General features: G+C 34.8%; 1 protein-coding gene across 1 annotated transcript in view; it reads right to left on the bottom strand.

The window, feature by feature from the left end:
* STARD13 (StAR related lipid transfer domain containing 13) overlaps positions 1-11,401 on the bottom strand; it is a 92,078-nt gene extending 80,677 nt beyond the window's left edge. Inside the window, exon 1 of the mRNA XM_070942799.1 lies at positions 11,195-11,401. Within this exon, the coding sequence (XP_070798900.1) occupies positions 11,195-11,363 (169 nt within the window). The 5' untranslated portion in view covers positions 11,364-11,401. The remainder of the gene's footprint in view (positions 1-11,194) is intronic.
* Between the last annotated feature and the right edge of the window lie 957 nt (positions 11,402-12,358).

Here is a 12,358-nt window from a genome sequence, read left to right as displayed (position 1 = left end):
CTGTTGAATTACTGCTGCTAGTAAGAGGTATAATTAATCCATATTGTATCTAACATTCCAGGACAAAGAACAAATTTGCTCCTTAGCTCTATAAATCTAACATTTCTGTAATATTTGGTATCATGAAGAGTTCTTCAGAACTTATCACTTTGAACTTATTTTTATGCTCTTTGGTCTTGCTACATATATCCAACATCTTCAAATATTTTTTTTAATCGATCAATAGAACTATATTTTCTTAATATAGTTTAATTAGTTAAGAGAAAGGAATAAGTAGCCAGTCTTTGGTTTAAACTACCACTACATTATAGATGTCATTCTAATTTTTGGTTCAAACTTCTGAACTTAATAATGTTTGTAACTAGCCAAAAACCTAGAACATGTATTTCATTTGAGTCATACACATTCCTTCCAAACTGCTTATTCCTAGAGTTCTTTTTGTTAATAGGAGGAAGCTACAATAGAGTATTATAAAATCTATGTGGAAACATTTACTGTGTTCTTGACTCACTGCAGGTTAATCCAAAATGTCCAAATATGATCAAGTTACCTTATGCATACATTTTTATGTACTAGAATTTATTTCAGAAGCGGGATGTCATATCCTAAGTGCTAAATGAAAAGGAGGGATGTGTGTCTTCTTGGGTCACACTGAAAGACCTGCTATGATAGATTTGCCCCTGGAACAAAGAATCTTGGAACTATTTTGTGCTAATTCTATAAAGTCTGAAAAAGTAAAAAAAAAAAGAATGCTAATTCTGGTTCATAATAAGTAGAATTGTTCAGCAGCGTGGGTGCACAGTGTCAATGGAACTTATTCATGGCTCTGAGGCAAAGTACTGAATGACACAGTCAAGTCTATTTCTATAAACTCCAAAAAGCATAATAATTTTCTGACTCATCTAATATGAATTCTTGAAAGCCTCCACCTTATTTACTTTCAAGAACACATGAGTAATCATTACTGAGTCCCCATAGTTCTTCCACAAGCAATGTCAATAAATACTCCACATCACGCATATTTACATCTTGTTCAGGATGTGAAAACCATCAACAAGAATGAAGGCAGGAGAACCACATGGAGAAATGGCAGCACTCCAGTCAAGGGAAATTTTAAAAATAAAAGTGGCATTTCATACTAGATAAATATTTTTCAACTTCTACAAAAAGGAAGGTTGATTCCAGATACAAAAAGTTAATGGAAGTTTTTAATAAGGGCTAATGTACTTTTTCACTGATTTCAGTACCTTTACTTGACATAAGGAAAGCTTTATTTTTATTTATTTTATTTATTTGTCAAGAACGTATTAGGTAATTTATATAATTATAAGCATGAATTTAATACATAAAATAGATACAAGTAGAAGAAACATTAGGACAGGGACAGTAGGCACACTGGTGCTCTTATGCATGCCCCTTACAGACCTCTTAGGAATGGGGTGAGGTCAACAGTAGACAGTCTAAGGTTAAAATTTTGGGGGTTTGGGGATGAAAACAGTCAGGTAGTGTATTCCAGGCATTGACCACTCTGTTGCTGAAGTCATATTTTCTGCAATCGAGTTTGGAGCAGTTCACTTTAAATTTGTATCTATTGTGTGCTTGTGTATTGTTGTGGTTGAAGCTGAAGTAGTCATTGACAGGTAGGACATTGTAGCAGATAATTTTATGAGCTATGCTTAGGTCATACCAAAGACGGCATAGTTCTAAGTTTTCTAGTCCCAGAATTTCAAGTCTGGTGGCATAAGGTATTTTGTTGCGAGCAGAGGAGTGGAGGACACTTCTTGTGAAATATTTCTGGACATGTTCGATTGTATTAATGTCTGATATGCAGTGTAGGTTCCAGACAGATGAGCTGTATACGAGAATTGATCTAGCAAATGTTTTGTATGCTCTGGTTAGTAGTGTGGTATTACCGGAGAAGAAGCTACGCAAGATTAGGTTTACAACTCTTAATGCCTTTTTGGCAATGTTGTTATGGTGGGCTCTGGCATTTAGATTTTTAGAGATGAGTACTCCAAGGTCCTTGACAGAGTAAGGATCATCTACAAGGTCATGTCCATCTAGCTTGTATTTTATGTTCTGATTCTTTCTGCCAATGTGTAAGACAGAGCATTTGTTGGTTGAGATTTGAAGTTGCCACTTGTTTGACCATTCCGAAACAAAGTCAAGGTCTTTTTGAAGGGTAGCAGCATTGTCAGTGGTGTTAAATATTTTTACATCATCAGCAAAGAGAACGCAGTTGCTTACAATATGATTGCAAAGGTTGTTTATGTATAGTATGAAGAGTGTTGGTCCTAGAATGCTGCCTTGGGGAACACCGCTATTTACAGGTGCAGGGTTTGATAGGGCGCTCCCTATTTTGACAACTTGTTGCCTGTTTGACAGGAACACAGCTATCCAATTATGTAGGGGTCTGGAGATGCCATAGGATTTTAGTTTTAGAAGTAGTTTGTCATGTACCACTGAATCAAAGGCTTTACAGAAGTCTATGTAAATTGTGTCTATTGCTTTGCCCTGATTGAGATTTGTAGTCCACATGTTTTTGCAGTGTAGAAATTTTTCTGAAACCAAATTGTTTATTAGAGAGTAGGTGGTTTGTTTCTAGGTGGAAGGTAATGGATTGGTTAATGATTGATTCCATGACTTTGCAGGTGACGCAGCCTAAAGAAATTGGTCTGTAATTTTCAACTAGGCTGGGGTCTCCTTTTTTGAAGATAGGGATGACCATGGCTAGTGACCATAGGTTGGGTATGGAGCTGGTCCTGAAGGATTTTTCAAAGATTATGCTTAGGGGTTCTGCTATAGAGTGGAAAGCTTTTTTAAGAAGTATGCACATAGTCCATCAGGTCCGATAGATAGAGATGGTTTTAGTCTGCGTAGTGCCTTTTCAACGTTATCTTCTGTGAAATTTATTTGTGTTAGATCGTTGTAGTTATTAGTGGTATGACTAGGGAATGTTGGGCATGAGCCATTGCTGTTTACAAAGACTGAGCCAAAGAATGTGTTAAAGATGTTTGCTTTAACTGCTTCATCATTGCATTCTTTACCATTAGGTCCTTTTATGGGTGGGATGGATCTGGAGTCTTTAAGTTTGTTGTTTACAAAATTATAGAAGGCGCGGTTGGATTTCATGCGCAGAAGGTTTTCTTCTTGTTTGATATGGTAATTGATGCATTCAGTCTTTATTTGGTGGCATATATTTTTGTAGCGGTTTTTAAAGTTAGCTACATAGCCAGATTTGTTTTGTTTTTTTGCCAGAAGGAATTTTTTTTGGATTGGAGCTTTCTTATTGATATGGTAATTTGTTTTTCCTGGTTTTGGTGGTGATTTGTGGTACATATAGTTTAATAACTATTGATTTCAAGCAAGAAAATGTTATAATGGTCTTCGGCAGTGTTACAGCCAGAGAATAGAATTTTAAACCTGTTACTTGTTTAAATAATGTTAAAGTATAAATAGTTCAGTATAAATATATAATGTATATAATTGTATAAAAATATACCTTTTCATTTTTTATTTTGTTAAGCATCAAGATGTGTCTGTGATAAAAATTAAATTAACCACTTAAATAATGTTATATTTAACAAATTCACACTAGTAAAATTTAGTGTTGGGCAAGCATTTGTGATTGCCCTCAGATCTACTATTAGAATATTATAAATATATAATAAAACAAAACAACCAAGAACCACATCCTTCCATTAATTCACAGTAAGACTGACCTGTAATTCAGATTCAAAGGCATATATATATCACCTTGTTGCACCTTTTAAAACCAAAGTTATCCTTTGCTTGGATCATATGTGTGGTCTTTGGAATATATATGTATGGTTAAAGGAATTTCAGGTAAATGCTATGTGAATGCTCCACATACTCAAAGGTGCCTTTAAATCGAAAATGCTAAAGCATGGCAAAAGTGGCAATTCTGCAATAATGGAAATCATTCTTGTATTTTAACAACTGTGTAGGTAGTTTTTTGTTTTGCTGACTGAAAATTCTAGAAGCTGTGGTTCCATCATAACTTATGAAAGTTATCCTGAAGAAGACTATCACATCTTTGCATACACGAGTTTCTATAACCATAGCCATGGACGAATATTCTTGCCATTGTCTGGAAACATCAAGAAAGAAGTCTATTTCTACAGCAGAGACAAATTCCTTGTGTGACTAATCATACTTGGCCAAATATTCTATTCTATTCTTTGCAATTACTCATAGCATGGTTCTATCCGACTTACAAAATGACAAGTAGTATGCACCAGCCTCATATATACTTATACCCATATGTACATTTTACAATTAATATACCACAATGACATAGTACAGTTCTCTTGCAATAAATTCTTTATTTCTTCTCACCCAAGTTAATCCTAATAACACAATATTATCATCACACTATTCTCTGTATTCTCTGCTTCACAAAATCTATCATTGTTATACAAAGAGGAAATCTGAACTTCAAATATTAAGATCCTGAAAAACGTAACATGGACAAGAAGGCATGAATTTGACACAGGAATACCATTTTTTGTTTACAGTGATGTCAACAATGGCAGGCACACATATCATGCTAAACAATAAGGCAATTTGATTTTGGTCCAAACAGTGTTATCAACTTATCTATAGGATAGCATTCTGTGTAAATAAATTCATGTTTTTAGTAATGACATATAAAACTTTTAATGAAATAGAACCTGATGTTTGCTGAAGCTAGTCTGCTAGTATGCACCTACCTGAAAATCTCAGTCACATAAATAGGAGAGACAGGTTTTGTGGAAACACTAGATATGTCCTTCTATGCTTGCTCAGGAAGTCAAGAATCATCAGTTTCGGAGAGCCAAATAAAGACCTGATTTAAACCTCTCATATTCAGAATTGATACCTACAATGTGACCTCAAGTGCTTTGTTGTCAGTGTCACTTTTTATTTTTGCGTGTTTTAAATTGTTACTATATAATCTTTTTAATGGATTGTAAGATGCCATAAGATCTGTATAGTGGCAAGCTACAATAAATAACATGAATAAATAAATAAATAAATCAGAAGTTTGTATAGCTTGCAATAAGTTTCTCTTTGGTCAATTAAATGCAAAACCAAAATTAACCTAGTTGCTGTCCATCTTTTTTATACCTTTGCAATCTCAGGAAGTCTTGCAAAACTACTGACTTAATTTGGGAGAGGTATAATTGCATAATGTGAGAACCCGTGAATTAAAAAACATGCATCAGTGCTTTGTTGAGCTAAAGCCACATCAAAATTTTCATGTCCTTTTTATAACAAGAGCTTCATGACAAAATATGCAGTTTTACAAATCTTGTATGAAATACAACTGGACTGAGGCTTCAAATGCTGTCCCCCAAATGTGGTGTTTCTTTCTGGTGACATTCTGGAAGAGCTTCAAAACTGAACTGTCTCCTTATTCTTTGACATTTGAGATTAGCACATAGTTATATAAGGCTTGTAACTTTTTTGGTAAGCTATGAAAAGGGTTTTGAGTTTTGTAAATGGACAGTTGCTTTTTTGCAATGTAAAAGTCTTTTTTATGAAAACTCTTGTGATCTTTATAAAACCATGCTATAAAAGCATGCTAATATTTTTTTTATGTATTTATGAATGGAAAAGTCAATGCAAATATTAAAATTGAAAGAGTCAATATTTATTTATTTAATTTATATGCCATCCATCTTGCAGTTTGAAGCAAAAATAATGGCTTTTAGTGTTTACATGTTGACATTATGTATTATTGAAACTGTTAACTCAGAGCACTCTTAATGCTAGCCCGAGTCCTAAGAGGAATTTTAGGAAGTTCACAGAGAGAACTTTTACAGCCGTTCTTTTTTACTGCATCATGCTGTGCCCCTTTCAAATATCTTTCTAAGGATTCAAAACATTCCTGAACACAGTGGAATGGGATTTGAAGGATGGGCAGAAGACAAGAGAATTGCACAAAATCAGGGCTGCAACTTAAAATAAAGTTCATACAAAGAAAGTTTCTTTCTTCTCCAATGGACTCTTAATATTACATCCTTTATTCAATTATGCCATTTTTTGATCTTGGATGAAATCTCTTGGGGATATGTGGCTTCAGAAGGCTATGCATATTATTTCAGAAAAATCACATAACTAGCATCTTTGTCTTTTCTTCTTCTTCAATTTCTCACTTATATATACACATACTCCATTCCTTACAACAGCTTCTATATTTCCACTATCAGAAATTAACAAATGGCAATTCATATGAGCTGAAATAATTTCATCCTTAAAATTCATTTAAATAAAGACCATCACAACAAGAATAAAATTGATGTGTTTTGTTTTAAACAGATATTTTGGAGAGTTCTTGGAAAAGCATTTGAGAACGGGCACAATTTTGTTGTAGAAATGGTTATTATCTTTTGAAATTTAATAAATGAAGCAAGCCTTTGCAGTCAACTGATGACAAGTTCATATGCTGACATGCATAAATTACTTAATATGTATATTATTTCAGAGTTATATATAACTAGCATCTGTGCTTCTTTTTCTTCTTCAATTTTTCAGTTATACATGCACAGACTCAATTTACAACAGCTTCTATGAATCCTGACATCATAAATTTTTAAAAGGCAATTGATATGGGCAGGAATAGTTTCATCCTTCAAACTCATTTAAATAATGGCATAAAGATGGACCTCTGGACAAAAGTATCAACCTTGGATATGTGACTTTGTAGTCAGATGGCTCTTCTGGTATGCTGGGTCATAAAAGCCTGTGGGCTACTTACTTGATTCATTTGCTAAATCTTCAGCCTTGAAATTTTAGAATGAAACATTCTATATTTATTAATTACAAAGATTTAGACCAAGAAAAAGTGATATAATTTTTATACGTTTTTAAGAGAAAGTTGGGCAAAGCCCAGCACACAGCATTGTTGAATATCTTCTGTTGATTTCTGGAGCCCTGTGGCCTTTTTTTTTTCATTCTACTTTCTCATTTTGCCATTGATCTGTTTTGAGTGAACTTATTAAGGAAGGCACAACACAGCAGCTTCCATTCATTTTCCCTTCCTACTTAAATGGATTTCCACAAAAAGAGTATTTTCTAGAGACCTAAAAATTTGGAAACAACTCCTTGGTACATACATTTTAATAAAATGTTTCATAATGTCCACTCTCCTATTTCTAATTCTTACAATTATAAAACAAAAACTTTCTACACCACCATATGTAGTTGGCTTGGCTGTGGACTCCCTGATAGAAGATGGACGAGCAGAATTTCTGATAACATTAAAAAAACATCTTACACACACACACACACACACACACACACACACACACACACACACAGCACTTCCACAAATACAACCAAAAAACTATGGATCCAGTAAGAAGATGACACATTTATCACAATAAAAAGGGAACAACTAGAGAAGACACATGAAACAATTAACATCTTCAAAGGAATTACATTCAGATGGAAAGAAGAAAACAACAGCACACCCCTTTTCCTGAATATTTTCATCAACAGATGAAAAAACAGCATATTAGAAAGACAAGTCTAAAGAAAAACAACTCACAGTAAGCAAGTACTTCATTATCAAGGTAACAACTCAACCTCTCACAAGAGAAGTTGGCTAAAAACATAATTTAAATGAATAGAAACACACTGCAGCAATCCAGAACACCAGAAAAAGGAAGTACTCCAATATCTTCCAACAAAATTGATAATTACAAAACTTTATCAAAAAGTTCCTGATCACTCAATCTACTACAGTACAACCAACACAAGTTATGAAAAGTAACACAATCATATATCAAAACATCTCAGGAACAACCAACAGACCATTACAACCACATAGCAACACTGTTGCAAATAAATTTACTAAATCTCCCCCAAACCTCTTAATTATCCCAAAAGACTGAGTAGTCCAAGAAAAATCAGGAATCATCAGTAACATACAATGTACAATAATGACTGTAAGAGCCACTATTGTATATAGGACAAATAGGCAGAAGATAAGTACAGCACATCCATGAACAGCAAGTAGCAGTCAGAAGACATGATGAAAACTTCTTAATCTCACTGCACATGGACAGATTCAACAATAGTTTCAATAGGGAAACTGTGAGCATCTTAGACCAAGCTAAATAATAGGGGATTCTTGGAAGCTTGGCATTCAGAGAAATCAGTCATCAACAGACACATAGAAATAAACCATGTTTACATGCTATTCATAAGAGACCCATAAAAAGGTATGAAATAAATAAAAAGACCAGACCACATCCTTTCCAGCAGCCAACACTCATCTAAGCATAGACTAACACCAAACATTCAAGCAGAAAATAATACTCTAATCAAGGACCCAGTAAGGAGAAAACCACATTTTCACCAATACTGGGAGGGCAAACTACTGTATATAAACAGGGTGCAAACTCACCAACACTGATGATGTTATCTACTGGTAGTTAGATAATGAAATATTCTCCAAGCAAACAGCCAGGCTCAGAGAGCAACAAGGACTTCCCATTCAACCTTGAGCTACATATACAGTATTCTCTTCTAGTGAAACCTTCGTTTACACATATGGACTGACAAAACACCATATTGCTTAACGCATTGTAAGCCGCCCTGAGTCCCCGGAGAAGGGCGGCATATAAATCAAATTAAATAAATAATAATAATAATAATAATAATAATATTTTGTTGATTTTCCTACAAATCAAAGTCATTCTGGCACTTTCTAATCCAACATCATTTTATCTGTCAGCTGGTTATAACATTATAGTCTCAAATAGACTACTGCTTCTTGAAAACTGAAGACAAGTAATGACAACCTTAAAAACTCATTTCAGCTTTTAACAGCTGATTCTACATAGTAAGTTCTTTGGCTCAAGTGGAAGAATGGATTTTCCTCCATACTATCATATCCTCACATACACAACCTTCATTCTGCCAGAAAGAAAGTTTCCTGACCTGGACAATAAGCCATTATATATACAAGATCTGCCATATTGGTAACATCCAGAGGGATGAATTCAAAATTATGTCTACTGGCTGATGGCTTCTTCGACATTACCCAAGTTACTACTGTATATGCAGCCGGATCAAAATGTATCACTTGTATCAGAGTCCAAGCCTTATTACACTTGTTTGGAAAAATGTTTCCAGTATTGGTTTCAAGTGAAACCTACAAAACCTCAAGATTCATAAAATTCATCATAATGCTTTCCAGATATAGAAATTCAATACAACATAAGAAAATAATTTGTAGATATGTTATTGTTTTGTACAGTGTATTATTGATTCAGATATTTAGGTAATTTGGTTAAGAATGTATTCAATCTTAGTATTCTATATTTCTAACCCAAAATGCCATACAGTGCAGTATTCAGGATAAAAAATATACTAAAATCAAGCTAAACAAAAATGCCAGTGAAATTTATTTTGTATAAAATAAATACTAGAAAAAACATATTTTGTATATATAACAAACAATATTAATGTAGTAGTATGATAGCCATCTCAATTTGATCCTCTCCATGTGTATGGCTTTAGAACATAACAACCTAACCCAGAAAAGCAATGTTTCTAACTAAAAATATTAGAAATGAAACACGTCTTCCTGATTATTTCAGAGCAGACAGAGAAGTAACCGAAAAGCCTTTTTCTTGTTTTCATCAGCCACATATTATTGAGAAGACCCCCAGAAACTGAGCAAATCTTAGCAAGTCAAAATCACAATGAATATTTCTAAAATGATAGGATTTATAGCCTTACTTTAAAATTTTACATATTCTTGAGCCCTTTTTAACGTTTTAATGGGAACAATACAATTGGAGGCATATAATTAAATATTAAAAATATCTATCATCGTATGGTTGCATTACATTATGGATAAGATCTTGAAGTTTTTTAAGTCTTTCTTCTTTTTTCCCTGGAAACATCACTTATAAACGCAGACTAAATTTATACAGCTTGGAATACTCACATAAGCCCAAAAGGAAAAATTGTTTTCGGTCACAATTATGCATGACATAATATCCTTCCTGAAAGCAGAGCCACAGCAAGGAGCAGCATCCTCCAAATATCTCCAGTTCCTGACACTGTACTGAAAACAACGGTTTGCTCCATTGCCAAGGGAATAATCTCCTTCATCAGTGGCTTATTGCTGAAATATGCATGGTTCCTTAATAAATATAATAGGATTTCCCTTCACCTCACATACAACTTCAACTGAGCAGTAATAACAATTTAGATCTGCATTCCAAAGGTCACAGCTCTCGCTGCAACTCCCTATTAAATTCAATGAGATTTACTACTGAGTAAACATACATCACGCACCCAACTAGGAAAATAAGAAATATCACAGATGATTGTTACTCTTGCCGGCTTTTCATGATTTAATATGTGCTACTGGTATTTAGTTGATTTATTCTAGGCAGTATTACAGGTGCCCTGATTTTCCCGTTTCTTACATATAAGTAGGAATATGGGGCACTTGATATCCTCTCTTCAGATATTTCACTTAACTTCTGAAACTTTCATTCAGATTGTGTGGGTGTGGGTGTACACATCATCAGCTTTTTGCACCAAGGTTCCAAAGTTCACTCTGATTATATGCAATTTGGCAAATGGCCCATTCCGTTAGCATCACAATTACATAGATTGGAAGAATAAATTGACATGCCCAATGAGGGTGCTTGAGTGACCTTGAGATTTTCACAAAATGTTATGTGCTTTAGAACATGCCTTGCGAGTCCTCTGGAGACATGGGTCTATCTGTTCTTCTTACCTTTTCTAAATTATTGAAATAAGTACACAGAGGAATAGTAATCAATAAATGGATTAAAAAAAGATCTCAGCAGTTCATGTCTGTATGGGAGACCATCTGTCATGTATGGTTCTGCCACGCCACATATTTACTGCACAAGGGTCACTAATAGCAATTAAAAACAGACAATTGATTGGCGGGGGGGGACTGTGCAGATTTAGGCAGAAGGATAATACTGCAGAAATACAATGCACTTATTCATAAATAGCACATGCACGTGTATATTTTAAGCTGAAATTTAAATGTTTCATTCTGACTGCTTCCAAGAACCAAAATAACTAAACTAGATAAATAGCACAATATGAAATACTGACCAGATGAGTTAAAAAAAGAAGAATAACCCAAACATTTGTTTCCATTAAAAACTCAAGGCAAGTGACTCACCCTGTTGAATTTTAGTCAGAAGCTGTTGGCGTGCTAGGATCCTACTTTTCCTGTATGGAGAGCGTCTTGCAGTTTGATCGTATAGCAAGTACATCTCTTGGCCTTCTGTTGACATAGCATTCACACAGAGGCAGCCTGAGTCTGACGTACTAGCCATCTGCCTAAACATCTGTGCCCCGTTTTTTTAAAACAAAACAAAACCAAAAACAAAAACAAAATGCTGCTGCAGTTTTCCTGGGTGAGAATTCCTCAATCTAATTGAAGTACCGAGAGGAAAGAAGAAGGCAGCCCAAGGAGCTGCAAAGAGCAAGCAATTTAAAAGAGAGAAAAAGAGGAGTGCCAAAAAGCTACAATTCAGGATTCCAACTCCCTCACATGATCGGAAAGGGCCAATCAGTCAAAGTCAAGAATGTGAAAGTACACAGCGTGCCTTGCAGAGGAAAGTGAAGGCTGTGCAGGCGCTTGTAGCCACATATCACACTGAAAAGCAAACACAAACAGTGCATGCTTTGGCACTGCAGAGCTGTGATAGGAGAATTTGTGGGAACGAAAGAGGAGAGGTATTCATTCTGGCACAGTCTTAAGAGAACTTTGTCCAGAAGTTTACTTGTAGCATTCTTTTGTCAGATGGCAGTAAAAATTCCCTCCATTATTCAGGAGTTCCTTTTAAAGCTTCTTTATACAGCTCTTCAGAAATAGTCATTAACATATACACACCCCAAACATATACACAAAGCTTTTCCCAGCTTGCATCTTACAGTAGTTGTGACTGTTGCAACCTGCTGATTTCTCACTAAGTTATTTTTAATAGATACATCACATATTTAGGACTGGAAGGCAAGCCTGCTAGTTGACACATTGGTTGGTTTGAAGTGACACTGGTACGATCTGGATTTACTCAAAAACCAAAGCTGAGTGAAGATTATATCTAGCCCTTTTATGTCCTTGAGTTTAAGTGTATCACCAGGTCTTCTCTGTTATTTTCTATTCTTGTTCTCTGGAAGATGACATGGTTGCATATGGTGAGTTGTCTCATCAGAAGTATGGCAGAATGAGTTATCCTATAATACATATGTGCCCAGCAGTGATTCCCAGCAGGGCACATTTGGACTTTTGAGAATATTTCATGAGCGAGTCTCCTTAAAGCAGTGTTTCTCAACCTTG

The sequence above is a fragment of the Pituophis catenifer genome, unplaced genomic scaffold (genome assembly GCF_029215685.1).
Source record: "Pituophis catenifer annectens isolate HBS135680 unplaced genomic scaffold, rPitCat1.0.hap2 SCAF_4, whole genome shotgun sequence".
Lineage (NCBI taxonomy): Eukaryota > Metazoa > Chordata > Lepidosauria > Squamata > Colubridae > Pituophis > Pituophis catenifer.
Note: the sequence above shows the minus strand (reverse complement) of the source record. Positions and strands in the feature narration are given on the sequence as shown.